Source organism: Panthera onca, chromosome D2, assembly GCF_046562875.1.
Source record: "Panthera onca isolate mPanOnc1 chromosome D2, mPanOnc1 haplotype 2, whole genome shotgun sequence".
In the NCBI taxonomy this organism is placed as follows: domain Eukaryota; kingdom Metazoa; phylum Chordata; class Mammalia; order Carnivora; family Felidae; genus Panthera; species Panthera onca.
The window spans coordinates 54,952,751-54,979,683 of record NC_138349.1 but is presented as its reverse complement, the minus strand read 5'-3'; the positions used below and the strand labels follow the sequence as shown (position 1 = coordinate 54,979,683).

At 56.3% G+C, this 26,933-nt stretch overlaps 1 protein-coding gene across 1 annotated transcript; it reads right to left on the bottom strand.

Annotated features, from left to right (window-relative positions):
• Positions 1 to 331: 331 nt before the first annotated feature.
• Positions 332 to 26,510, bottom strand: SPOCK2 (SPARC (osteonectin), cwcv and kazal like domains proteoglycan 2). The gene is made up of 11 exons (XM_060642484.3): positions 26,029 to 26,510; positions 12,372 to 12,380; positions 11,985 to 12,030; positions 11,628 to 11,742; positions 10,231 to 10,345; positions 8,334 to 8,448; positions 7,868 to 7,984; positions 7,178 to 7,396; positions 5,784 to 5,846; positions 4,249 to 4,386; positions 332 to 4,121 (listed from the first exon to the last, which is right to left on the bottom strand). The coding sequence occupies exons 1-11, from the start codon at positions 26,215 to 26,217 to the stop codon at positions 3,976 to 3,978; spliced, it is 1,272 nt and encodes a 423-aa protein (XP_060498467.1). The 5' UTR covers positions 26,218 to 26,510; the 3' UTR covers positions 332 to 3,975.
• Positions 26,511 to 26,933: the final 423 nt, after the last annotated feature.

Below are 26,933 nucleotides of genomic sequence, written 5' to 3'. Positions count from 1 at the left end.
CGGGGAAAGGTTCATAATAAGTTAAATGGAAAACGCAGGACATAGGGTTTGGTCTCCACTCTGTGGTATAGTATAGATGTGTGTATTGGCATACATACAAATATACTGCGTGGATATTTGCAACAAGACCAAAAATCCTTCTAAGTTGATCTCGGTTCTCCCCTCACATCAGGCCCCCCTCTCCTGGCCCCCCCTCTCTGGGGTCTCACACATGACGGTGAATAAGGGAAGCATGCTGACCGACAGTCTGTAGGCTGCGACCACATCTGTGAATGTCATTCTTGTGAAAAATGACGCCAAGGGGAAGAGTAATCAGAACATCGCCAGTGGGTGGTGTTTATAAAGTTTTTATTTTCTGTTTTCTTAAAAATAACATTTGATTTCCTTTATGCATGTGTGGGGTGTACTTGTTTCCTTAGGCTGAATAATAGGCAGATAGAGACAACACGAGGCAGGGTCCCCAAGTGGAGGGGGTGCTGGGGGTGAGGGGCTGGGGACACAGGGGAAAGGGAGAGGGTGGGGTGACTCACGGGACGCTTGAGTGCCCATCAATGCACACACACGGTCTAACACTTTGTTTTTCGATTTTTTTAAGACATCTAAAATTACTGAAAGATACGATTTCAGCACTTAAATATACAGACGGAAATCCAAGCACTTGAACACAATTCTTAACTCTAAGCTCAGTTATTGCACATAACACAATTTAAGTAGGCTTCAGGCTATAAAGCAGTTTGCTCTGCTTGGGACTTCCTCGGGATGTCTCCCCTCTCTTTTTGTGCCCCCAGTGTCTCTTCCCTGTGCCCCCCGCCGCCAGCCCACAGCCTCACAATGGTGCTGGGTGCCAGTACATTAGCCATTCGTCTTCCCCAAGGGCTGAGGTGAGGCTTTGGTGAAATGGAAGGTTCCGGCGCGGGTCCCATGGACTCCACCCACTCAGAGGTGAAGCCGGAAGCAGACAGAGCTCATGAAAGGCGCGGGGGTGGCCACTGACACCAGGGGGACAGCGTGGGGAAGGAAGTGTGACCACTGACCACATGTTGGTCACAGCACCAGCAGGACAATCGGGGGCAGTCATGATGCCCCATGGTGCCCTCATCAACTTCACCTTCCTCTTCCTCCTTCCTGAGCTCGGACGCCTTGCCTCCTTCCCCATCACCCTGAACCCTCTGAGTGGTCTCTCAAGGCACATTTGTTCTCTCCAACTCCAACTCCCCCATCTTAGGCATTCCTATCTCTCCCAGCGCCCATGGGTGAGGACGCCCGGGGTGGCCAAGGGCAGCTCCAGGGCCAGGCAAGAAACTGCTCTTAAATTTTGGCTGAGCTCTTTTCAACAGAGACCTAACGCCACTGCCCGCCTAAACCAGGGGAGAGAGGATATCCTAGTAGAAGGACATGAGAGGGGCCGGTAGCAGGCAGCTCGGTCAAGGGCATGAATCCGAGGAGCCAAGGAAGGGCCACCTTGCAACCTTGTTCGCGAGAAGACCTACAGCTTGTGTGATAAGTCACTTGGAGGCTGTCGACCCACTGGGAACAAGCTGCTTTGTCTAGCTTTGGGGGGCCTCAGTCTCAGAGAGTGGGGTGAAAAGCAGTGTGTGGGCTTCAGAGACAGGGCAAGGCGGGACCCCTGAGTCCCACCAGGGTCTAGTTCAGCGCCTTTTGCTTTCTTTCTACAACATATTTACAAGGTCATAAGAAACGTGCACAATCAGAAGACCCAGAGACAGAGAGAGCACGTGCCCCGAGGAGGGGAGGGCAACAGTGAGACAGGGGTGCCCCTTCCTCCCCACCCGTCCCCACCCGGGAACGCCCCAGCCTCCTCAACAGCCACTCCCAGCAACAGTTCTGGAAGCCTCAGCTGGGGCAGAGGGAAGAGACAGACAGACTCCATACCTAGCGAGAGCTCTGGGAAGCTTCAAGTAGCTCCGAGTGAGAGAGGGGTGGCCTGCTCAGAGGGCAGAGGGCAGTTCCCTGAACTGAGCCGGGGCCAGAGGGAGAAGGTGGGAGGACAGGGAGGGGGCTAGGGAGACGGGATGCGGGGCGGGGGTGGGGGTGGGGGCTGGCTCTGGAACAGTGTGACACCTTCACGACCAGAATCGTGCTGCTGTGCTGTGGAATGAGAAGCGGGGTTCATGGGGCTAACTGCAGTTTCACTATTTTCCCCAAGAGAAAACTTGGAAGATGTCGATTCCAGGGTGCAGTAAAAGGGGCAGACTAGGTGAGGTTCTTCCATGAGGTCCGACAGACACAGCAGATGCTGCAGAAGCTGGCAGGCACAGGCTGGAGCCTTGCCCAGGGAGCCATGCCTGGGGGGACACCACACCTGCTGCCCGCCCAGCACACAGGCACCCCTCCTCACCTCCCAGGCCCCCAGGGACGGCCCCTAGACTCTCGTACACACACACACACACACACACACACACACATACACACACTGTGCTCACTGCGCACAGAAGGGCATGAGAGGCCCAGATCCAGGTTGGAAATTCTTCAACAAAGGTGTTAAGGAATTTGCTTCAACAGGGAGAACGGGACAGATTAGAACAAAACATGGTTTCGTCATGCCATGGGGCATGGTTTCATCCATCCTGGCTCCCACCTGATACGGAGATTTGGGGGGACAGGGAGGCATGGCTTCAGATTCTGGTTGCCCCAGTCCTATCCCCTCTGACTTCACAACCTCTGAACACTTCAGAGCTTGGAGAAGCCCCTCCACTAGAGCAGCCTCAGGGGACCCTCAGAATGGTCAGAGGGTAACCCCTGGTGCTGGGAGGAGAGGGGATGGAAATGGGTCTGGCACCTCTGTCTTAAGGAGAGATAGAGAAAAGTCATGGCAAGTGGAACTTTTCTCCGCTTCTCCTTCCCCAGGTCTCAGGAACGACCTTTCCATTGGCCTGGATGGGAGAGGAGCATTTATTAAGGGGGCAGAGAGGAGGTGGGTGCACACCTGGCCAAGACCCGGCCTCTTCACCTGCTGCCTGATCCTCAGGCTCCCGGAGCGGACCAGGGGCACAAGGCCAGGCGGAACCCACCTGCGTAACCACTGCCCACTGCCTCCAAGAGAGCAGCCCAGACCAGGCCCCCACCTGAGGCCCACGGAGAGGGGCCCGGCTGCTCCGGGGTTTGGCTCTCAGGGCTACCCTGCCTCCACTTCTCAGAGCTCCCGCCAGATCTGCAAAGGCAGACTCACCCTGGGCCCCTTTTCCTTCCTCCTCACTCTGCTCCCCACCCAGCAGCTTGGCAAGGCCACCCCCTGCCCCTGCCTCTCCGCCTCAGCCACCCTCGGTCACTCAGGCTTGGGTTAGGAGAGGAAAGTTTCTCCAGGGCCAGGGAACCTGGTGAAGAGAAAGGGCTCACTGCAGTAGGTGGCCCAGCCCACGTCATCTGAGGGTGGTGGGAGTGTCACAGCCAAACTGGCCCAGCCTTAGGAGGACTTCAGACAGCAGACAGCTCCCCGCCCTCCCTCCCCTCTGCAATAGGGACACCTAAAAAGCAGGGAGGGAGAGGGCAGGAAAGGGTAGGAGAAGGCAGGGCTGGTTGAGCCAAGATTAGCAATCAAGACAAGGAACCCCAGGTAGGGCAACCCAAGGGTGTCAGGACGGGCCCGAATGGGGCTTGGGACGCGGCAGGGAGCATCTCATTTCATCGATTTTGACCTTGTGGTATACGTGTGTGGATGTGTATTTAAAACCAACAGTAAATGGAAAGAAAACAGCTACAAGGAGGTCTTTGGAGCAGCGTGGACCAAGGACACGTTTGTCAGCGCATGCTACACGCACACACACACACATTCACACATCCTGGCCATACGTACCACACGCGTGCCATGCACACTCACACACCCAGTCCTCCCCGCTGGAGCCAGGGTCCTTCCAGCTGTATTTTCCGGATCCATTCATAAGCCGCCCGCTTCTGTCCAGGTCTTCTCTGCTGGCCCGTCTCCCCCGGCCGTCGGCACCCTGGCCCGCCACGGCTCTACCAGATGTAGCCTCCATCGTCCGCCTCGCCCGCCTCGCCCTCCTCCTCCTCAGCCTCCTCGCCTGCTTCCTCTGTCTCCTTCTCCTCCTCGTCCTCCCAGCCGACACCACTCCCAAAGTCCCCTGAGAAGCTCAGGATCTCGTCTGTGAAGTGAACGAGCCGAGGGGCAGGTCAGGACCCCGCCGGCCAGCCCTCCTCCCTGCTGGCGGGCGCCCCACAAGCCCTCCCAGGTGCAGGTCAGAGGGTCCCATGCTGCCGCCCAGCCCTTACCGCAGGCGGGGGTGCCGTGGACGCGCGTGCCTGGCAGCTCCTGGCCCAGCTGGTCCGCACACCAGCATTCACCACTGCCCTGGTCACACTGCGTCTTCTCGTAGTAGCCGTCCTCATCACAGCTCGGGATGAAGACTCCTGAAGGTGACAGGGCCCGGCAGGGTCAGAGCAGACGCGCTGGGGTGTGAGCTCTTTGGAGAGGTGGCCCTGGAGCCCTGGGCGTGAGCGGCAAGGGTCCAGACCCCACCAGAGCCCAGCCACCCCAGGTACCAGCCACCCGACAAGGCCGGACGTCCAGGGCGGGACGCCCAGCATTTCTTCTGGCCTGACTCACGGGGGCCGAGAAAATCCGCCTCCCTGGTGTCACAGTGCTCAACACCCCCTATATCCTGCAGCAGCTCCTCTAGCCTGGCTGTCCTCTCCGGCAGTGCCCAGGCATCTCCCCTCAGCCTCAGGCCCACCCATTTTCCCTCAGGCTCTAGAAGTGCGCCGCCTCTGTCCACTCAACAGACTTCTTCTGAGAGCACCGACCCCGACAGAGACTCTGCCCCTTGGGAGATGCGGGTGAGACCCACGTAGAAATGACAATTCCAGGCACCACAGGATGGGCACCTGGAGGCCCAGCGAGCATGCTTGGGGAACACAGACCAGAGAGGGGTGCTGCCAGCAGGAAAGAGCGTGGCTTCCTGGAGGAAGTAGCACTAACACCCGTCCCCAAAGGCCACTGGGCTCTCGGTCAACAAGGCTTCGTGGGGTGGTTCCAGCACTTGGTCCCATAGGCACCGATGCCATGGGCCCAATTAACTATGGGGCCCCAAGGGATCTGCCCCTTGGCCCTCTGTCCCCTCAGTCACCACCATCTGCCCGTGGGGGCGCCTTTCTCACTGTTTCCCAAGATCCTTGAGCTTTTCCCCAACCTGGGCTGGCTCATTCTCATCCCTCAGGTCTTCCTTTGAAGACCAGCTCCCCACAGAGGTCTTTGCAGACCCCCAGGCTAATTTCTACCCACTGTGCTCTCCCTTGGCACCATACTTCCGCAAGCTACAGTCGGTAGTGCTATCTTTTTGGTGTGTCAACTGTGTGTTGTTTTCCCAAGTAACCTGTGTGCTTTATGAGGCCAGGGACCAAGTCTGTTTTGCCCATCACCTGGGCCAGGTCTACTGCCGGCTCTCTGGGGCTGGCGCCTAAGTATTTGCTGCCTACGTGAACATCTGCTATGGACGGGGCTCACCTGAGTTTTGCACATACCCCTGCTGAAATGAATTGAACCTTCTGTATCCCACCCTCCAGCTCCAGAATGTATGGGCACAAAATTAGTGCTTAAAACACACTTATTGAGGGGCTGGTTGGGAGACCCTGTCCCACCACGAGGATAAGAACAGGAAGGGAGTTCCCTTTCCTGTCTTCCTAGGCCAGGGCCTCCTCTGGGCTCAATGTCTTCCATAATGCCCAGGAGCTGGAGTCCCTGCACCTCAGGGGGTCCCTGGGGCGGCCCTCCCCTGCCTCCTTCTCTGAGCCCAGCTCAACCCCCTCACCTGGCTTCTTCCTGGAAGCTTCCTGGATCTGGATGCGCTCCAGCTCCTCCAGGCAGGGAGGCTCTGTGGGGAGAAAAGCAGCCTCTGCTGGGGGCCATCCCATGGTGCTCGTGGGACTCATGAGAGGCCCCCAAGGCTTAGAAGCCCAGGCAGGAGGCTCTGCAAGATGAAAATACCCAGGCTTTGATTTGGGGAAGCCCCACAGTGGTAGTGGAATGCACTGATCCCTCTAAGGTCCTGAAAACCGACATAGGGGCTCTTCAGTATAAGAAAAAAGCATGGAGACTCCAACTGGGGGAGGCCATTCCCTGGCTGAGGCATGGGCTGGGGTGCCCCGAGAGGCCCGGGGTTCTCTGAGGATGCTGGGAACTCATGGGATCAGGGTGCAGGATTCAGAAGAGGAGGTGGAAAGCACAGATTCCCCAGGGGGAAAGGCCCAAGTTTAGACAGAAGCCTGAGAATAACAGCAGCCAAATCTAACTTGCCTGTGACATTGAGAAGTCCCTAGCCCTTCCCAGCTAGAGGCCTGGCTGGTTGTAAAATGAGATCATTCTCTGCCTCCTACCCAAGGAGGCTGCTGTATAGGACCGACAGAGTGAGTTTCCCAGGCCTGGAAGGTGAATGTGCTGGGGCAAGGCAGAGAGCAGGAAGACTGGGCAGGAGGGCCGCTAAAAGTGATCGAGGCACTTCACTCTGGCAGATGGATTTGTGATTTACACGGTGCTCTGCACGCAGATTTTCTCCATTCACCCTCACAACAGTCTCCTAGATCTGATGAAGAAACTGAATTTGGAAAGATTCAGTGACTGGCCCAGAGTCCCAAACCGGCCTCTGGTGGAGCCCTAATAGAAGGCTTGGCCTCAGGCCGTGGATGCTGAACACCCACCAACCAGGCAGAACACCAGAGGCAGAGCACCAGGGCCTTCCCTACCTCTGGGCCAGCAGGTCAGCCAACCCCTTGGAACCTCAGTTTCCCCATTGGCGATGGTTGCCACTTGGCCTCGGTGACCTCTAAGCACATGTCCAACTCTGGTTCAGAATATATAAACCTAGCAAATCATGTCCTATCTCTAAGGCTGATGGTCACCTACACGATCACAGATTGGGAGCAAATAATGTGAGACACTCCCAGAAGTGGAACCACTAAAGAAGCCAACATGGCTTCAGCTTTAGGATCCATCAGTTCCCTCCAAGGCCCCGAGGGGGCTTGGAAATTTGACATTTGTAGTTTTTACTTTCCCAAAGGGCATGTGCTCCAGGACCCACAAAATCTGGATCACTGAGGAGCTTGACAAGGAATGGAGTTAAAGCATTGGTTTCCCCGGGCTCTGACAGACATGGCACTGGAGAGGGCAGGAGGCAGGGGGCCGGGGCCAGCGAGGCGCCACACTCACTCTCCCTCCAGAAGCAGAAGCACCACTCAGCGGTGGAGACACGGCCGTCCTTGTAGGTGTCGCAGGAATTGAAGAAGGGACGGATGCAGACCTCGTACTTGTCCAGGTTGATGGCCGCCAGCTCTGTCTGGTCCAGGAAGAGGTCTGCACTGGTGTCCAGCTTGGAGAACATCCAGCCAATGGAATCCTTGCAGCTGGCCCCCAGGCTCTTGTCCAGCCCTGGGGAGAAGGCCACGGTTAGGTCACGCTCAAGGTAAGCCATTTCATCCACCTGTCCACCCAACCCTTCTCCATCTATTCAGGGGAAGGGTCAGGGCAGCTCAGATCGTAACCGTGGGAGTGAGACACTCAAGAACGGCTGAAGGTCAGTCCCCCTGCCTCTACACAGGACTATACCTGAGCTATTCAAAACCCTGTTTGGGGAGCCCTTCAGGGAAGAGAATTTCCCGCCTTCCCGTGGCTACCCATTTCAGGGTTTAAGATCCTTCCACACTCGTCGAGAAGTTCTTCCTATTCGCTAACCTGAACCCCTCCTGCCAAGTTGCAGCCTACCTCCTCTTGTTCCAGGGTTAGGCCCTTTTTGAGGCTCAGGGTCTGGCAGGAGGTAGCACAAGGCAGGCTGGCTCAGTGCACCCCTGCCTCCCCATTGCCCTCCCCCCTCCCAGGCACAGCAAGAAGCTTCTGTACTACCGGCCAGGCTGGCCCCGCTGCTGGCAGAGCCATTTTGCTTGGCGTTCTCATGAAGGAGCTGGAACCAGTCCCGCAGCCGGTCCCCCAGGTCAGCCAGGTCTTGACCTGTGCAGGTCTCTGTAGTCGGTAGGAGGGGGAGAAACGGGCAGGGGTGAAGGTGGGGGCGAAGCACAGCACGATCTCACTTTGGGATGCTGCCCGACAGGCCAGAGGCTGGGCAGTGGTCAAGGGGGAAGGGGAGAGAGAAATCACCCCTCGTCTTCCTCCCCCCGCAGTCCCTGGCACTGAGAACACACAGCACCTGCTCCCTATGCCCGAGCCCCAAGCGCCCCAGCCCCGCAGGTCCCTGTTTCTGCCGCTTCTCCCTTCCTGCTCTGACCATCCCTGAGCCCTGAAGGAGACGTCCCAGGAGACGCTGGCAGTGAGGCCTCCCCCAGCCTGGCTGTGGCCCAGCACTCTTCATTACCTGGCTTGCCATCGGTGGTGGACGGGGAGGTCTGCTCTGTGGGGCAGGGGCAGGGGCCCTCGCACCTCACGGTCAGCTGCTTGCTGCTCAGGCAGGCCTGCTGCTCCAGCTTACACTGTGCGGGAAGAAAGGTCAGGCTGCGTGATGGCGGGGCTCACCTGTGGGTCCTTGTAGCTGGGGGTCCTTCCAGCCCACCAGGCAGCCACAGCTGCCTTCCCCATTTTTGACAGGAGGGACGGTCCCCATGAATAGCCTGGAGGGCTAGCCCTGCCGGTCCCTCTGGGAAGCCACAGGTCCACAGTGGGAGGGGGCAGAAGGCCCTGGAAGGGGCCTCCCAGGAATTCAAAGGCTCCCATGAACACTGGTCTGCACTAGCTTAATCTCTCTGCACATTTATCTTTCCCAGGACACCAGTCTCCCCGTACCCACAACCCCATCCCCTCACACCCCTCTATTTAGCTGCCTGTTGCCACTGCCTCCTTGCCTTCTGGCCTATCTTCCTTCTCACCACAGTCCCTTAGTCCCTGGGGAACTGACTGCTGGCCCCTCCCTCAATGGTCTTTGCACAGTTACCTCCGGGGGGCTTTGCTCAGCTCTGGACAAAAGCTGCCAGCTATCTGCTAACATCTGCTAATTCCCCCGGCCTTTACTAAAAACCCTGTGCCACAGCTGTTTGCTGAAGCCAGCCTCGGAGAGGGTCGCATCCACTCCTGGCCCTGAAAGTGTTTTCCTTTGTCGTGTCTGGCTTATCCCCGTGAGATGATGGCTACTAAGAAGCGGTCATAGTGTTTGAGATTCTCTCCCAGCTCTGCGAGGGAGGAATTCTGTCTCTCGTGCTCAGCAGAGAACATGGAAGCTCAGAGAGGCCCAGTGATGTGTCCAAGGCCGTGGGGCTGGGATGCAAGCCTGACGTCCTGATGATCTCTCCCTCCTTACTATTTACCGCCATGACCCTCAGACCACAGCTTCCTGCCCAAATCTTGCTCTGTCCTTGGGCTGTGCAACAGCACTCTTGTCCTCCACCCCCTCCCTCTGTCAGCTCACTGGGATCCTTTGTATCCCTCCCGCCTCCTCAGTGTACCTTCTGCCCTCAGCCTCTGGCTTATTCTCTCTCTCTTCCTTCTCCTCTCCCGGCGGCCTCACCCTTCCCCAGCTTCAATCAGCACCCATAGCGCGTGACTCTTAAATCCGCATCTCACCCCAAAAGGGTTCCTAAGCCCAAGAACCCAACCCTGGCTGACAGTGCCCTCCAAAAACCAAGCAACTACCACCTCCTGGTCCCTAGCAGAAGCAGTCACAGCGAGCACCTGCATTTCTATGGTACTTTAAAGTTTATAAGATGCTTTCACAGGGGTCTCATTTAACCCACATAGAAATCCTGTAAGGTAGGGATCCATTCCCCCACCAACCGTCGCCACTCCCTCCCACATGGTTGTCTCATGGAGGATTATTTCCTCCTGCCCCAGAGTGCCTGGTGCTTGCTAGTGAACACCATGCCCTCCAGGTGGGAATATGCCTGTGGAAAGATCCATCCGTCACCCCTGACGACTGGATGACACATCTCCTTCGTTCCAGAGCCCTGGGTACTTTCTTGAGGACCTCACCTCACTTACTCTGACTTGCAGTTACTTCACCACCTATGTCCTCCAAGCCCCACTGCCTACCTGCATCTGCCTAAGGCCAGGGGCAGGGTCTGGCTGGGACTCTCAGGCAGCCCTAGCCCAGGGCTCAGGTGACCCTTCTATGGTCAGCCACGCTTAATGCACCGACCAAGCACTTCCGGCTCTGTTTCAGCACCGGGAGCGCCACAGGAGGCCCTGGTCGAGTCGTCCTCTCTGTTCCCTGTGGCTTCAGGTGTAACCCCCCCACCCCCACACCTGGGGCCTGGGGTCCTCACCACTGAGCTGTAAGTGTGGCCGTCAGAGCCGCAGACGGAGGCGAGCGGGGCCATGTGACAGGGCTTACAGATGGTGTCTTTGTTTCCAGGGAGCTTCAGGGCAGGTTGCTTGATCCTACAGGAGGACAGGGGTGGGGAAGGCACAGGGATGGAGGCAAAAATGAGAGAGGGACACGCAAAGGGAAGGTTCGAGAGACCGGTTCTAACAAGAAGCTAGCCCTTGCAATCTGTAGCACATGTGGCCTCCTCCCTGCCCCGGCCCACCCTCTCCGTCACCCCCAGCTAGACCCTCCTCCAGCTTATAAGGGTGGAGCCAACCGGGCAGGGGACAGACCCCCGGCTTCCCCTTTCCCGTGGTCACTGAGTCCAACGGGGCCTTCAGGCAGCAACCCCAGGGCTGACTGCAAGATTTATCAGAGGTTGCAAACTGATGGCCCACAGGCCACGTCTGGCTCATAGACTCGTTTTGTTTGGCCACCAAGGGTTCTGTTTTTGAGTTATTCACCAACATTTACAAACTCTTCTATGGAAGAGTTCACATAGAAACCGGGATTCCTGGAGAAAGGGGAGGGAAATGGGACCTTTTCCAGGGGTCTTGGATCCTGGCAGGTGTTGTCCTTGGGACAGAGCTAATACCTTTCCCTCCTCTGCAAGCCTCAGAAGCTACAACCGTAAATATTTCATTAAGTCATTGCACGTCAGAGCTGGAAGGAATCTTAAGCCATCTGGACCAACCTACTTGTCTTATGGATGTGGACACTGAGTCCCAGAGAAGAGATATGACTTTCCCTGAGTCCCACACTGCTTGGTGATTGATCTCATACAGTGTGGTGGTTTTAAAATATGTCCACAGGTTATGTGACACTCTCCCTTCAAAAGATGGAGTCTAATTCCCTTCCCCTAGAGACTCACTCCTGATAAAGAGAAGTAGCAGAAGTAACAATGTATGATTTCTGAGACTAGATCATAAGTGACATTGTGGCTTCCTCCTTGTTCTCTCTCTCTTTTACATGCCTCACTTAGGGGAAGCCGGCTGCCACGTTGTGAGAACACTCAAGCATCCTTATGGAGAGGTCCGTATGACTAGAACCAATAGGCACGCGAGCAAGCCTGGAAGTGGATCCTCCAGCCCCAATCCAGCCTTCAGATGATGCAGCCCCAGCCAGCATCTTGACTGTACCTCATGACAGACCCTGAGCCAGAACCACCCAACAGAACCATTTTTAGATTCTTGACCCTCAGAAACCATGTGAGATAATACATTTGTTGTCTTAAGCACTAAGTTTTGGGGAAGTTTGTTTTGCAGCAATAGATAACTTACCACATAGGAGACAATCAGGCAAGCCCTTGCTATTTAAGCAATGCCCCAAGAACCGCCACCTCCCCAAGCCCCTCACCTGTGCTCCAGCTTCTTGCGGCTGATGCACATGGCCCGCTGGTAGCCCTGGGCAATGCACACCTTGTGACGGCTGCACTTGACCTTCTGGCAGGGGTCCTTGGTGGTGTCTAGGGCTGCAAGGACACAGGGCCAGAATACAGGTCACCTAGAAATTAATGCCAGAGAGCCCAGGGACCCCCAGCCCCACTTCCGAGCTGGGAAGCTCCTCTCTCCAGCAGTCCTGATAACCAGAGCTCCTCAGCTCAACTGCCATCAGGGCCTGGCTGCCACAGAACCCCCAAGGCCATGGTCGGGATGTGCCCTCTTATCTTCAGGAGTATCAGTCATATTCCCTCACCTGGGAGGGGCACGTTACCTTCATCTCCTTGCTGATTGTCCTCCCAGCTCTTGATGTAGTCATCCTAAGGAAGGACACAGGGGTAAGGAAGAAGGGAAGGGCTAAGATTAACATCCTAGAGGCGAGGCTCAATTCCAGGGCCAAGAGGGAAGAGGGCTGGGACACTGCTCCCCCAAGCTAATTGCTGTCACCCCAGGGGCTGCCCAGACCCGGGCCTTGCTAGCTGCCTCTCCCAGAATTCTATCCCCCCAAACCCATTTCCAGAATCCCTCCGGCCTCTCCCTTATATTCTTTACCCCTCCATCCCATGCTGGGCGGTGCAGGGAGAGAGTGCAGAGGGAAAGGAGAGGAGGGTGGGGTGCAGGGCTGCAGAGAGACCACAGAGAGACCCCGGGGGGTACTTACCTCTACCTCCTGGGGATCCAGAAGCAGCAGCAGGAGATCACGGGAAATGGAGCAGGAGGGGAGAAGGGGAGATGGGGATTTTAGTGTGATGCCCACCCTTAGACCATGTGGTCCCAGTGTGCTCAGGCCTCATCATGTGACCGTGGGTGCTGGGCAATGGTCTTTGATTACTATACAGTTCTCTAAGCTCTATGGCCTTCAATTGGAGGACAGTATTCCTATGTCTTCACTACAGGGAGCTTAAGGCCTGGGCCCACTCAGGGCTGGCTTTAGGACCACTAGAGGTGAGGCTTTGAAAGCGCAAGGCCCCATCTCTCCATTGCCCTGGCCTGACCATCAGACAGATGTCTAAGGGACCCATAGTGCCCAGGACCAGTGATTCTCACACCTGTGCCCTAAGTGTCCCAGAAATGCCACTCTCTCCCTCAGCCAGGGTCTTTCCCTTGGTAGTCCCCTCCCCTGCCACCAGCCACCATGTGAGTGGGGCAAGAGGGAGGGCCTCTCTTCCACTGCACAGAGACTGTTTTCACTCAAGTTCTGACTTTCCTGTAGTGTTTAGATGGTGCACTGAGAGAAAGGGGGGCTGTGGTCCTTCCCGATGTCAATGTTTTCCTCGGTTACCCTGGTCCAGCTGCAAATCCTCAGATTCCAGGGTCCTGAAAAAGCCCTCTGACATCATCTGGACGAGCCCCCTCTATTTGCAGGAGAGGTTGGACGGCCCAGAGACAGGACATGACCCACCCCAGATCCCATTGTCTTAGAACCCAGGTCTCCTGCACCCAGCACAGACCTCTCTTTTGGCTACAGCACACAGTCTCCAAGACCTAAGGCACAGGGAGATAGCCCCTCACTCTGCTCCAGCCACAAGGGCCTCCCTGGGCCCACGGATCCTACTATGGCCAAGGCAGAGCAGCTCCCGCCCGGCCTAAGCTCACTGGCACAAAATCCCCAACTCCTTTCGGTTTCCGCACTAGCCCCTGTGGGGCAGAGGCAGCTGCTGAAACCAGCAAACAGCTCCCAAGGCGCTCCTGGTGGAAGCTCCGGCAGGCAGGCGGGGAGACGGCTTCTTGGGACCGCAGGCTGGCAACACCACGGAGCCAGCTGCTGGCCTCCTCTGGATGGGGCTCTGGAGCTGGGGGGCGAAGGGGCATGAGAAGCCACGTGCAGCCGCACCCTTCATCCTGAGTCCCATCCACCCAAAGATCAGAGCTGTGCAGGGATGGAAGACAGAGGCCACGCTGCGGGGTGGGGGTGCGGGTGGGGTGGGGCCAGACCCTTGGCAGGCCTGGAGAAGAGGGCATGGGGTTCCCGCACTAGAGGGCAGCTACATGGAGGCAGCAACAAGCACCCACAAGTGCTTTGAAAGCCCCAGGGCTTTGAGGCCACTGACTCTGGAAGCTGCCAAGCATCAGGGGACCGGGCAGGGGCGAGGGCCCTTACCGACATGGCCTCCTGGGCGAAGGCCAGGAAGGGGCCGGGGCCAAGTGTATGCCTGTGTATGTGCTTCTGCACACGCGTGTGCATTCACGAGGGCCCTGGGTGCACGTGTGTGCACTCGCAAGCACACATTTGTAGTGTGTGTATGTGCTGGTGTGCAGGTCCCGTCTGTGAGCGTGTGTTCACAGGCACACATGTGTAGGTAACAGCGCATGCTGGGTGTGCAAGGAAACAAGGACACTTCGAGGCAGCTCACCCAATGCCAGATGGTTTTTATCCAGAAACGAGGTTAACAAAGCCCACTTCTGTGAGCAGCCCCCAGTTTTCCCACTTGGGTGCCAAGGCCCTCCCTCGGGCTTGGCCCTCCTGCCTCTTCCACACAGACAGAGAAGGCCAGGCGGGGCTGGGGGGAAGGGGAGGGAGAGAGACCAGCAGACCTCTCCCTACGAGGGCCTGGCTGTGCTAGCTCTGTGCTACCTGTATTGCCTTCATGGGTGTTTCTGTGCATTTTTGTCCATCTCCTCTGTACCCTTCTCTCTCTCCGTACCCTTCACTCTGCCTGTTCCTGCCCGCCGCCCATGTCTAAGCAGCCTTCACTCCCAGGAGAGTGGGAGCCGCCAGCCAGAGAGGGGGATGAGAAAGAGAGAGGGCCCCAGGGTCACACAGTCCCCATACTCCCCTTAGCAGCACACCGTGGGCAAGCGCCTTGACCTTTAGGAGCCCAGCACCCATCTCCTGGGACCACTCAGAGATTAAAGATGGTGTCTGAGGGGCGCTCGGTGTCCAGAAAGCACTCAACTAATAAAAGCTGTTATAGCAGAACAAGAGACCAAGGACTCTGGGCAGAGGAGCAGAAAAGGAGCAGGGAGAGGTCCCATGAGGAGCCCCTGCAAGTGAGGAGACAGAGCTCTCCCCCCAGCCCCCAGGGACCGCAGAGACCAGTGGAGTGTGAGGAGAATCACCCTGGGGCATCCCTTGGGGAAGGGTGATGGGGTCCTGTGGGTGGCACAGGGGCAGAGCCCAGGGATATACTCAGGGGACCCTGAGGTTGGGTGTGGGCTGGCACAATCTATAAGCTGAAAAGGAGGTGTTTGTTGGTAAGTGTGAATAATGCCTTTCAGTGCAATGGTGTCTATTTATGGCACCCAAGTGGGCTTATTAGCAGTTGTGACAAATGGCCTCATAAAGGCACTAGGGTCGTCTCAGGGAACAGGGGGCCTGGTGCTGTCCCGGCTTTGCTGCTGATCTATCGTGTCCTCCCCTGAGAAACAAGGATTCCGAAGAGCCCCTGCCCAGTGCTCTGGAGCGAGGGCCAGGCCAGAGGGAAGGTGGGTCCTGGGCTGAGATCCACATTTCTGGGCAAAGGAAGAGCACATCTATTTTACCCGGTTGATTTCAGCAGCTGTGACCACCCCTGCGCCCAGCGGTGCTCAGCACAGAGCAGACCTGTGGAAGAACTTTTGGAATGCAGAAGTGCACCACGACTTGTATTTCATGGGGTTTTCAAATGACGTCCTCTCCAAATAGTTTCATGTAACTGTCTTCCTTCTACCCTCACGATCCTGGGAAACCGGCAGGACCAATAGGATCAACCCCATAAAAAAGGAGGAAACTGAGGCCCAGGGAGGCAGGGCAGCCAGCCAAGGGCCAGAAGACAGAGGAACAGCCGAGTCAGGACCCCTCGGATGACCCGACGTGCGTAGGTGAGGCCTCGCTCACTGAGAGAGGAACAGTCTTGCACTGAGAAGGGGGTGCAGAAGAGGTAGGGAGGCTTTTGGGCTCGGAGGCTGCTCTAAGCTTGGCTCCCTGAGCATCCTCGGGGTTAAGGGTCCTCCTCTGTGCCATGTGGGTCTCAGCAATGGCTGCGCATTAGAACCACCTTCCGAACATGTTAAAATGCCCGTATGGGTGGGCTGGCTCTGGTAGAGCCCTCACTGGTGCTGAGCAGCTCTCCAAGGTAGGGTCCTTCCAGCTCTGCACGTTGGGTCTAATGCTGTCCTCATCTCCTCTGGCGTTGTCGCCCGTAACGTAGGGCCTCGGGGAGGAAAAAGAGCAGCTACTCCCTCCCTCTGAAGGCGCCTCACACAAAGCAGATGCTCAGTGCGCCAGGCACAGGCTGACTCACGGGAACCCGGGCTCTCCGCCTTCTCCTGTGGCGTGCACATCACAGCACCCTCGCCAAGTTTACAAGAGCAAGGCAAAGGCCATGCTTATCATCTGCACATCCTGTCCACCCCACCCGCTGTCTCCAGCCTGCCTTCCTCCCCACCATGCCCCTGTCCCACCTTGCCAACCCCAGCCTCAGTCGCTGCCACGTCCCCGGCGGGTCTCCCACCGTTTGTCCTCGACACGGCCACAGCAACAGGGGTCCTTCCAGACACAATTCTGACCACATCTCTCCCTCCTTAAAACTCTTCACTGAATATATACTTCGTTCTCATTTTGAAAAAAAATCCTAAAGGTTAGTAGGTAAAAAGGATTCGTAGCAAAATGTTAACATGGTTTGCTCTGGGGGATAGGAATACAAAGGATTTTGGCATCTTTCTGCTTTTTTCCAAGTTTCCAAAATTTCTACAATGTGAACATGTTTTACTTTTTTTTTTTCTTTTTCACTTAAAAACATTAAAAACAATGTTTATTTATTTTTGAGACAGAGAGAGATACGGCGTGAGCGGGGAAGGGGCAGAGAGAGGGAGATACAGAATCTGAAACAGGCTCCAGGCTCTGAGCTGTCAGCACAGAGCCCGACGCGGGGCTCGAACCCACGAACCGTGAGATCATGACCTGAGCTGAAGTCAGACGCTCGACCGACTGAGCCACCCAGGCACCCCAAAACATTTTTTTTAAGTAGGCTTCATACCCAGTTTGGGGCTTAAACTCATGACCCTGAGATTAAGACCTAAGCTGAGATCAAGAGATGGAATGCCTCGGGGCACCTGGGTGGCTCAGTTGGATAAGCGTCTGACTTCAGCTCAGGTCATGATTTGAGCCCCGTGTCAGGCTCTGTGCTGACAGCTCAGAGCCTGAAGCCTGCTTCAGATTCTGTGTCTGCCTTTCTCTCTCTCTCTTTCTCTGCTCCTCTCTCTTAAAAATAAATAAACATTTAAAAGTTTTTTTAATAAAAAAAGAGATGGAATGCTTAACTGACTTTGCCACCCAAGTGCCCCACTTTTTTTTTTAATTTAATTTTTTTTTTAATTTTTTACGTAAGCTCTATGCCCAATGTGGAGCTTGAACTCACAATCCCGAAATCAAGAGTCACATGTTCAACCAACTGAGCCAGCCAGGCACCCCAGTGAACATGTTTTACTTTCTAATGAAGGGAAAAAACTACAATCAATACTGTATTTAAAAATCCTCACCGTTCCCGGTCACCTACAGAAGAAAGCCTTCTCTCGATCTGTTCCTGGCTACGCCAGCCCCATGTCCTTTCAGCCGATGCTTCAGCATGGCCAGACCTTGGCATAGCCTCCTTCCCCAAGTGGGATGTGTGTTTGCATCCAGCCCCAGGATTTCTATTCTTTCAAAGCCCGACTCGGGCATCATCTTCCCTAACCTGGCCCCATAGCTAGTTTTCCTTCGGGCCAACTGCAGCTGGTAGCTTATTATTCTTCGAGTTACACCAAGGGATGCCCTTGCTTCTTCCCTATTTAGATGGCCGTTCCTTGAGGGCAGACACCTTATAAAAGTCATCTGTCTGTGCCCAGCACCTAGCACCTAGTAAAAATACTGCTAATAACAGCTAATATCTTTTCAGCAATTACCACTTGGCAGGCATTGTGCTAAGCACCTTATATCATCGGCTCAGGTACTTACTCGTTACAACAACCCTGAGAGAAAATTACTATTATTATCCCTGTTTCTAGACGATAAAATCGAGGCTTGGAGAGGTTAAGTGACTTACGCAGGATCCCATATCAATTGCACAGCAGGGGATTGGCACCCCTCCCACCACCCCCCAGAACTGGGATTCCGGAATCCATGCCCCTAACCAGGACTCCATACCACTCCATAAACCCATAAACTTTAGCAGGTGAGGAAAGTCCCAGGCCAGGGGCTGGACCTGGAGGCCCAATCCCAGCTCATGGATGGTTCCTCCCACCACACCAGCTCCGCTTCAACCCCTAGACGGGGAGTCCTGTAGCCAGAGGAGGGGCTGGCAAGGGTGGGGAGAGACACCTGGACCCAGTCTTCTTCAGGCGCTTCCCACAAACCCCTTCATAAGCCCCCGGTTCTGCTGGTTTGGAGCTAACCCATCTCCTGCTTTGATCTCTGCGGCTCAGCTCGGTTGCCATGGAGACAGGGCCCACTGTGCCAAGCTGGGGGAGAGCTGGTGGTATGTGCGCAGGCCTAGCCGGGCTTAGGGGGCGCATGCTGGGTGTTTCCAAGCGCTGTTTACTTCCTGTCATTTTAATTAGCACCCAAATCACCCGCTCACTTCACAGCTTGAATTAACCCAATCTCTCCCAGCCTCTCCATCTGGTGAGGGAGACGGGACACAACAGTGAATGTAGCAGAAGAAGAGCAGCCCCCGGGGCCCCGGTGTATTGGGCTAAAAAGCACCTGGGCAAATCTCCACCTGCCTCTTTGCATCAGAGTGTGATGGGGAGCCTGATGCCCCCGCCCCCCCCAACGTGGAATCAGGGCACTGGGCTCCCGCCTGGCCTTGCCTCTGACTGCCAGCAAGACAGCCTGCTGGAATACTGCCCTCCCCGTAGCCCACCTCTGTGTCCATAAAATGGGCAGGCTCCCTTGCCTTCCACCCTGAGCTGCAGGGGGACCCAGTGCAACGTCTCAGAGGACTTCAGAAACTGTGGAGCACTGCACTTTCAAAAGCCACGAAACAGGACCACTGAAGCCAGGGTTCCAGTGGGAGTGGAGGGGGGCAGAGGCGCTTTTGGGTCTCACGGTCACGGTGGGGGCCTCAAATATAGACTTTGGATATTGTCACCGAACGAGGCAGAGGCACAGAGGCACACGAACAGGACAGAAAGATGTTCATCGTGAGACTTTAAACACAGCACAACTTCTGTAACCTTGTTAGGGCATTTCTTCATTTTTTAATAGATCAAGAACCTCTAAAAATGTAAGTGGGCCAGGCCCCTCTCAACCTCCAAAAGGCCTGGTGCCCAGCACTATTTTTGCCTCATTCCTCAGGCAAGGGAGCCTCCGATGAAGCCCAGTCCCCATGAGAAGGCCCAGGAGTAGGGGGGGGCACTTGTGGCTGGGGCCTCCTCCCACCGCCCCCCACCCCTACAAACAGCCAGAGGAGCACTGAGTGAGGGACCCAGAAAGGAGTGAGGAGGGGCCCAGTGCGGGCCATCTAGGCTCCTTCTCAGCTAAATACTGACTCCTGCGTCACATACCTAGGCAGGAGGCATCTTGAGGGGGCAGTGCCTGCCCTGTGGAGGCTGTGAAAACAGGAGCAGTCATTAAATATTTGTTCCTCTCTCAGAGGGAGTGGCAGGGGCTACGTATTCGGCCTGAGCAAACAGAAGGAGACAGGCATCTGTGAGACTCTCGGCCTCCACCCCTTCTCCCCTTGGAGGAATTTCCTTGCAGGGCCAAAATGTGCTTATCACTCCCATCATGCCAAGGGCTCCACCTGGCCGCAGGTATGCAAGCACCCCTGCCCGTACTCCACAGGCTTGACCTCTCCACTGCTCTGGGCATCACAGCCACACCCCCGCCCTTGGGTTTCTGGTTCTAGGTGGCAGCCCCAGGGGTCCATAAAGGGCAGAGAGGACAGGGGCGGGGTGCAAGGGAGAGGAGGTTGGAAATTCTATTCTGAGCTGCCTTGAGACCTCGATTTCCCTTCTGGAACATGAGTGGAGACAGGATTTACTCCCCGAGGAAACACAGGCATGGTGTGAGGAAAGAACACAGGGCTGAGAGGGGAGAAGGGTTCTCAGGTGCCTGCACCTCTCTGGGTCTGTGTCTCCATCTGTAAAATGTGGGAGCTTGTGCTTTAGAGCCACTGAGGCTCCATGGTTCTGCTCCCCCAGCTCTTCCAAGCTGAGAGCTCTGAGAATAGAGGGGAAAGAGCCTGAAGTTCAGACTCCTACAAGGGAACAAGGGAGCAGGGGAAGAGCCAGAGGGTGTCCTTCAGGTAGAGGTAAGACACTGGCCAGGCCTGGCTTATCCGTCTAGCTGAGTGAAGCCTTGACATCTTTTCTGATGTCAGGGAAGAGAGTTGGGGGGGCAGGAGGCCCTGCCGTGGGGAAACTGTGCCCTGCCTGCGAGAGTCCTGTGCTTAGCTGCTCCCGGGTCTGACAGGTGGATGGACTGCTCTGGAGACATACTGAGGATGGGGAGGAGGCTGAAAGGGCAAGGCTGGCATCAGCCAGGTCCAGGCCCACAGACACAGGGGCTGAAGGACAATCTTCCTTCAAGGCATCATGCACTCCCTTCTCCTCCAAATGAATCATTGGAGAGTCAGAGTGCCAGGGTTCTGGTTGGACTGCCTCAACCTTCCAGGGTCCAGAAAGAGGAAGAGAGCTCCCGAGATAAGCAACATGGCTCAGCCCAGAGCCCCAGCACCCACCATGCTGCTACCCAGAGAGGACGGTGAGGAGGGGGGCTCACAGGACGAGTTAGCTGAGATCCTTTCTGGCACATTCCACAATGCATACATCTACACTGAGCACCTACTGTGTGCACACACCCCCGGAGGACAGGGGGGTAAGGTGCGCAAGTAGTCTGTCCCCAGATCCTGCCCTCAGGAGTTTAACCGTGGGAGGAATGTGATAAACACACATTAAAAAGGCCGGCGGGAGGACTTTTGAGATACAAGCCCACAGTGGAGGTGATATCGCGAGGCAGTGCCAACACGTGCCAAATGAATTTATGACCAATAAATACCATGGGAAGCCTGAGGAAGGGGCTATACCTGCAAATGAACTCTGGCTGAGCCCTTAGGAGCTAAGAGGCTGTCGCATGTCAAGAACCACAGCACCCCACAGCCTGTAGGTGGGCCTAGGTCTGCCCACCAAGGTGAGGTACAGCGGTGTATCCAGGCCTAGGCCTAGGCATACAGTTTCCCTGTTTACAGCCCGAAGAAGACCCATGTTTCCTGCAGGGAAACATACACAGGGGCATAGGACTACCTCCTGGTATTTGCCCCAAGATATCATTAAGGCCCCATTTCTCAGGTTTCTCTTGTCTCTGGCTAATGCAAACCCTACCCTGCTCTGGTCACAGATACTTCCTCTGGAGCAAAGAGAAAGTCCCTTCCCTCAACCCAAAGACTGTGCTGCCCAGCTCGTGGGAGAGGCGGAGGAGGGTGGGTGGGGTACGTCTTCGGGTGAAGGGGCTGTTGACTGACTCTGGTGCCATCCTCCTAGAGTCAAAGAATGATAAGAGCTCTGTAGATGCTTCTGTTAGCCAGCCCATTAAACCAATGGGAAAATCAAGGGCTAGAAACGGGAAGGAGCTCTCGCAAGGTCACACAGCTAGTTCTGTCCTCCCATGAGGAAGACAGGCTGAGTGTTCTCCCTGGGCCCTTGGGGCAGGATAGCATGCTTCTGCTCCTCTAGACAGACTTCTGACCTTCTGGAGAATGGGAGGGGGTGGTGTTGATCTTCCACCCTCTTTAGCCTCCCTGGAAGATGAGAGGACCATACGACAGCCTCTCCAGGCAAAGAGTGCTCTTCTCTCCCTCTCTTCCCAAGGCTTGGAGCCCCGCCGGGTGTTCAAGTGCCCCTCACCATGCTGACGCGGCTCTGGGAGATGCCAGCCCCTCCAGTTGGGAGAGGATTCAAAATCAGAATGCGGAAGGAGGCCAGGAAAGGACCTACCCTCCCATCCCCAAATCCCAATTATGGAATCCATTCTGACCCAGTTTGGGGTTCTTCTCACACACCCACACTTATTCACAAACACCTGTGCAGCTCATTCCCACACTTGCATCGATTTAGGTGTATGGAGTGGGGATAGGGGAGGGGTGGTGATAAGGGAGCCCCTTTGTGGCTAAAACCTGTTACTGGCTTACTTGGTGGTCATAAAACTGTGAGAATCATGAGTAACCAGCAGGCATGACTTCCCTGAGCCAGCTCCCAGGATCAGGTGAAGCCCCTGGCACAGGGTTGGTGCTCAGATCTGCAGCGAACGAGTGAGTGAGTGAGCATACATCAAAGTCTTTCTCATGGGGACGGAGGCACAGAAATGATGATCCATCTGGCAGTTTTCGACGGGGCTGGAGAGTGCCTGAAACGGGTGCCCTGCAGCCCTCTGACAAGATGCCTCCATGCTTACACATTCGTTTTAGCCTCCCAGCCTGAACCAAAGCTCAGAGAGGGGATGTGACGGACCTGGCATCATTTGGCCAGCCAGTGGCAGCGTCAGAACCTGAACCCGGGCCTTCCAACTCCCAGGCCGGAGCTCTCCTAGCATACTGCACTCCTGCCTCTCCTGGATAGAGAGCGGCCTTTCAGGTCTCACTAGGTCATGGGGTGGGGAGCAGGCTGGTGGCAGGCTACTGAAGACACTGAGGGCTTTGCCCCCCTCTTCCTAGGAGGAGCGGCTCCAGCCCAGGGCAACCTTGAAGGCTCAGAGGGGACAAACTAGGGGAGACTTCTTTCTTCCCATTTTTCACTAAGGGTTAGGCCTAGAGTTTCCCTAAAAGCAGATTTTAATCAGATGACCTGGATTCGAATCCCAGCTCTACCACTTACCAGCTATTCAACCCCTGGGTAAGTTACATTCCTTAACTTCTCTGTGCGGGGGCGCTTCTTCAACCATAGAATGGGTGCATCACAAAGAAATGATAAATAGCTCACGGGTTGTTGAGGGGCACGAGAGGCAATGCAGATCAAGTGTTTACTGCAGGGACTGGCAGATGTAAGCACTCACCACAATCGGTGATTCAAGGTACGTTAGTTAACTGCATGCCTCCTGGGGGCCGAGCACTGTGCTAGACGCCCATAAATATCATTAAAGTTTAATGGAGGTGGAGTACAAAGTAGAGAAGAGCCAAGAAGAAAAAGAACACTCAGTGCTGCCCAGCCAGGCTCTTGGAGCCCGCCGGGAAGAATGCTGTGTAATGGGCCTGCCTCCTCTCACGTGTCCATCTCTATCTATGAGGCCTTGGATGCTCTATTCCGAGACCTGTAGTCAAATCCCACCCAGTTCTGCAGGGAGGGAATCTGGAGATAATAGCACTGGGGAGCAAGCCTCTGAAAAGCCCAGGCCTGCCTAGGGTAGAGCACAGCTAGATCCCAACCTCCTCCTCTCCTCTGGCATGACGTTCTCTCCTCCCTGGCAGCAAGGCACTGGGCATTAGAGGAAATCTACCCAAGCACAGGATGCGAGAGCCCTGCACCCACGGGAGGCGAGGATTACTCTGCTGGTAAATCCTGCCTCCCTATAATCCTAGCGCTCAGAGAAAGAATGCGAAACTGAACTCCCTTCTAACCAGCTCAGGCCAATTCTATGTTGCAGCAGCTGCCCACGCTTTCTTCCTCTTCTTCATCCTCCTGACCTCTTCCACGTGATTCCCTGAGTCTTCTCCCCTCAGTTCAGTCAACAGCATTTAATGAGACCTGTCCCTCACCTTCCGTACTGACTCCTCCATCCTCTTCCCCAACAACATTCCACTCCTCCCACTTGCTTCCCTTCTACTGAGGGAAAACGGGGGGGGGGGGGGGGGGGGGGGGGGCTGCGCCATTTTGTGGTTATGAACTAGGTTCTGGTTCGACCTGGCGATGCCAGGATCCTTTGAGGATCCAAGGGGCATATTTTCAGGAAAGCTGCCCTGATGAAAGGTATATAAAGCCCTATGTTACTGTGAACAACTAGAGGGCCTTCAGGCTTTAGAGTATGAAGCGGGGCCTCTACTAACAGAGGAGGGATGAGAAGAGTCTATAGTGGTGGCACAGTCCCTGTGGAAGGTCTGAGCACTGCACAACTCCAGGGGGCGCCATTCATACTGTGGCACCTCTAGAGTTGTGCAATGCAGTGGCTCTGAGCTAGCAGCCTCCTGCCCTTCTGCAGAAGCTGCCAGTGGAACTCCAGAGCCAGACCCTCCTGCCCAGCTTTCTTTGTCCTCCTCTCCCTGATTCTGTCTTCCCAAAGCCAAGGCTACCTTAAAAGGTGTTTTAGAGGACACTATAAAAGCCTGAGGCCACCCAAATTAATACATGCCCTAAAGCTTTCCATGGACCCTATGGGGTCAGGTCCTGCAGAATTTCAAATCGGCTGCCTTTCCTGTGATAAGCATTGGAGGAAGGAGGAAGTGATTGGCACCAGTACAGGGAGACAGGTGGGCAGCCTTGTGTCAGGGGGCCAAGCAGTCAGTCATTTATCCTCACCTACAGAGTTGGCTATTGGAAGCAGGTGGAGGAAGGGAGATGGGGAGGCATCTTTATTTTTACACCTTTACTGTTCTGATTACGCATTTCTTTTCCCTCTGACCTTCACCAGTCTCACTTTGGAAGATCAAACAGCCAGCGAGTCAGAGGGAGGCCTGGACTGATGACACGTGGATTTGGGATGGACCAGCCTGCGGCCGCCCCCTCGCTGCTGCTGCCGTGGGGCTGCTTCCCAGGCAGCGGCAGGCGGTTGCAGCTAATCTGTGCTGGGCCTGCAGGGGCCTCGGAAAAGGCCTCGCTGAGGGTCCTGCCTCCCTTGGCTGGATGAGCCGTACGTAGGAGGGGCAAACTGCCTGCTCTGGGGCCCTGGCCACTCTGCCCCAGCACCTGGCTGAATGCGATTCTTTCTGATGAATTACAACCTACCCTAGACTTTGAAGAGAAACTGGCACTTCTCTCACCATAACAAAAAAATCCTTATCTCTGCCTCTTTCCATCATTTGGCTGGAGATCATATGAAGCATGTGTGTTTTAAACACATTTCTAAGGAACTTCTGGACGCGCACAATTTAAGAGAAGATGAGAAAGGTCACCGGTGTGGTCAGTGTTGTACCAGGTGGGTCTGATGAGGGAATGTGGCAAATGAAAAGCAAGAACTGGGGTCATATTAGAGGCATCTGAGAGCACTAGGTGGACAGGACCAGCGTTCTCCTCTGGTGCATCTGCATCCGGGCCCATCCTCCACCTCACACCCCGCCCCCCCTTCTCTGGGTCCCAGCCACGCCCTCTGCTCTCCGCCCCCGCCCCCCTCGCCCCAACTTCCCCCTTCTGGGAACGCAGCCTCTGGTTTCCCCTCCGATCTACAGGTGCCCGTAAACAAAGTGCTGCAGCAACGCCAGCGCCAGCGAGTCCGCAGCCGCCTCCCCAACCCCCACCAGGCTAAGTTCGGCCCAAGGTTAAGCCAGGGTTCGGGCAGGCGTCCGCGAAGAGACCCCAGACCCAGCTCTTGGGCCCTCCCCTCTGGTTTTTCAAGGCCACCGGGCTCCGCAGTCTTCCCTCTGGATGGGAGCCGCTACCTACTCTGGGCCAGGCTCCCCCACGAACGGTTGGTCCTGGAAAACCAGCCTCCATGAGTTCACGCCACCCTGCATGGGGACCCCAGACCTGGCTCTGGTGGCCACCCAAAGGTGGGCTCGGCTGTTTTCGACTGCTGTCACCCGCCCCCAGTCATGGACACGCCTTTCACCATGTCGCCTAGTGAGGATTGCTAGGACCCCCCCCCCACCCCACCCCCCAACTCAAAGCCCCAACCAAGGGCTCTCTCCCCTCTGTCCTCCCTCCCCCAAAGCCCAAGGTGGGAACAGAGGGCACTCGCACAAGACGATGCTACCTTCCCGGCCGCACCCAGACCTGCCCCTTCTGCAGTGCCCCGTATGTGGAGCCTGCAGCATCCACCCGGCTGGGGGCAGGCCTGGGGGCCTCCTTTTTTTTGCCACCAAAAAAAAAAAAAAAAAAAAAGGGATCTGGTCGGGGGTTCAGCCGCAGCCGGGGCCCCCACCCCTCCCGTCCTGCACCCCCATTGCATCCCGCGCCCCTCTCCGCGCCCGGCCTGCAGTGGAGACAGCGTCTGGAGCGCGCGCCCCTGGAGCAACTCCTTGCCCAGGACTCGCCCTGGGTGGTTGTGGGGCTTGGGGTCCTGGGCCCGGGGGCCTCGGGGAGGGGGCGCCGAGCCGTCCCGGCGACGGCCGGCGGGAGCCGGGTGGGTGCACGTTGTTTACTCTCGGTGCGGTCAGCCGCCCGGGCTGCGGACCGGGTCGCTGCGACGTGCAGCCGCCGCTCCGGCGCCCGGGGCTCTGCTCCGAGCCTTCCTTCCCAGACCCGCGCCCCCGGCCCTCGCGGCCCTGCAGACTCACGTCTCGGAAGCGGTTCCAGTGCTTGATCTTGCCGCTGTACTGCGAGATGGACGACAGCCATTGCTCGTCCTCCATGAAATTGCCGGGGGTCTCGCCCTCCTTGAGCCCTTTGGCGTCGCCTTCGGCCAGGGCAGCCGCGGCGAGGAGCAGCAGCGGCAGCACCAGCCGCCCGCAGCCCGGGGCGCGCATCGTGGTCAGGGTCCGACCTCGGCGGGGGGTGGGGGGGGGTCTGGACTTCTGCAGTATTTTAATGTCCTTCCTCCCACCCCGCGGTCGGAGAAGCAAACGCCGTCGTCTTCTTCCGCCCTCCTCCTGCGGTCTGACTCCGGTGACAGACGGATAGTGGGTCGCGGCTGAAATGTGACCTGGTTAGGAGATGCACTTGTCTGAAAAAGCCCAGCGCTGGACGCGGAGAGGGAGAGAAAATCAGAGAGGCTGCGCCAGCAGGGGCCGTGTCTGTAACTGTAGCATCAGCATCACGTTTGACATCATCATACCTGGTTTAAAAAAAAAAAAAAGGAGGGGGTAGATTTCAAAGGGAAGCGCTAGATGAGAGCGCCAAACGCCAGCCAACCGAAGCAGAACCCAGCCCAGCTAAGCACTTGGGGAGTTGCAAACCAAGGAATCCAACGCCCCAGATGTCCCCGATGTCTCTCCAAGGGTGGAGGGCAAGAGAAAGCGCCCCGTGGTCTCCCCAGGGAAGATGGGAGTGGGGAGGACACAAATCTCTCCAGTTACAAAGCCAGTCAGGCTCAGGTGTCTAAAAGGGAATTTGGCCACAGACACTGTCTCCCCTTGCCTGCCACCCAGAGGGGCCTGTGCCACAGCCCTGACAGCTGGCTTCCTGCAGACTTATGGCTCTAACAGTAATGGGTGACTTCGTTAAGACAAAAGCCATATAACAA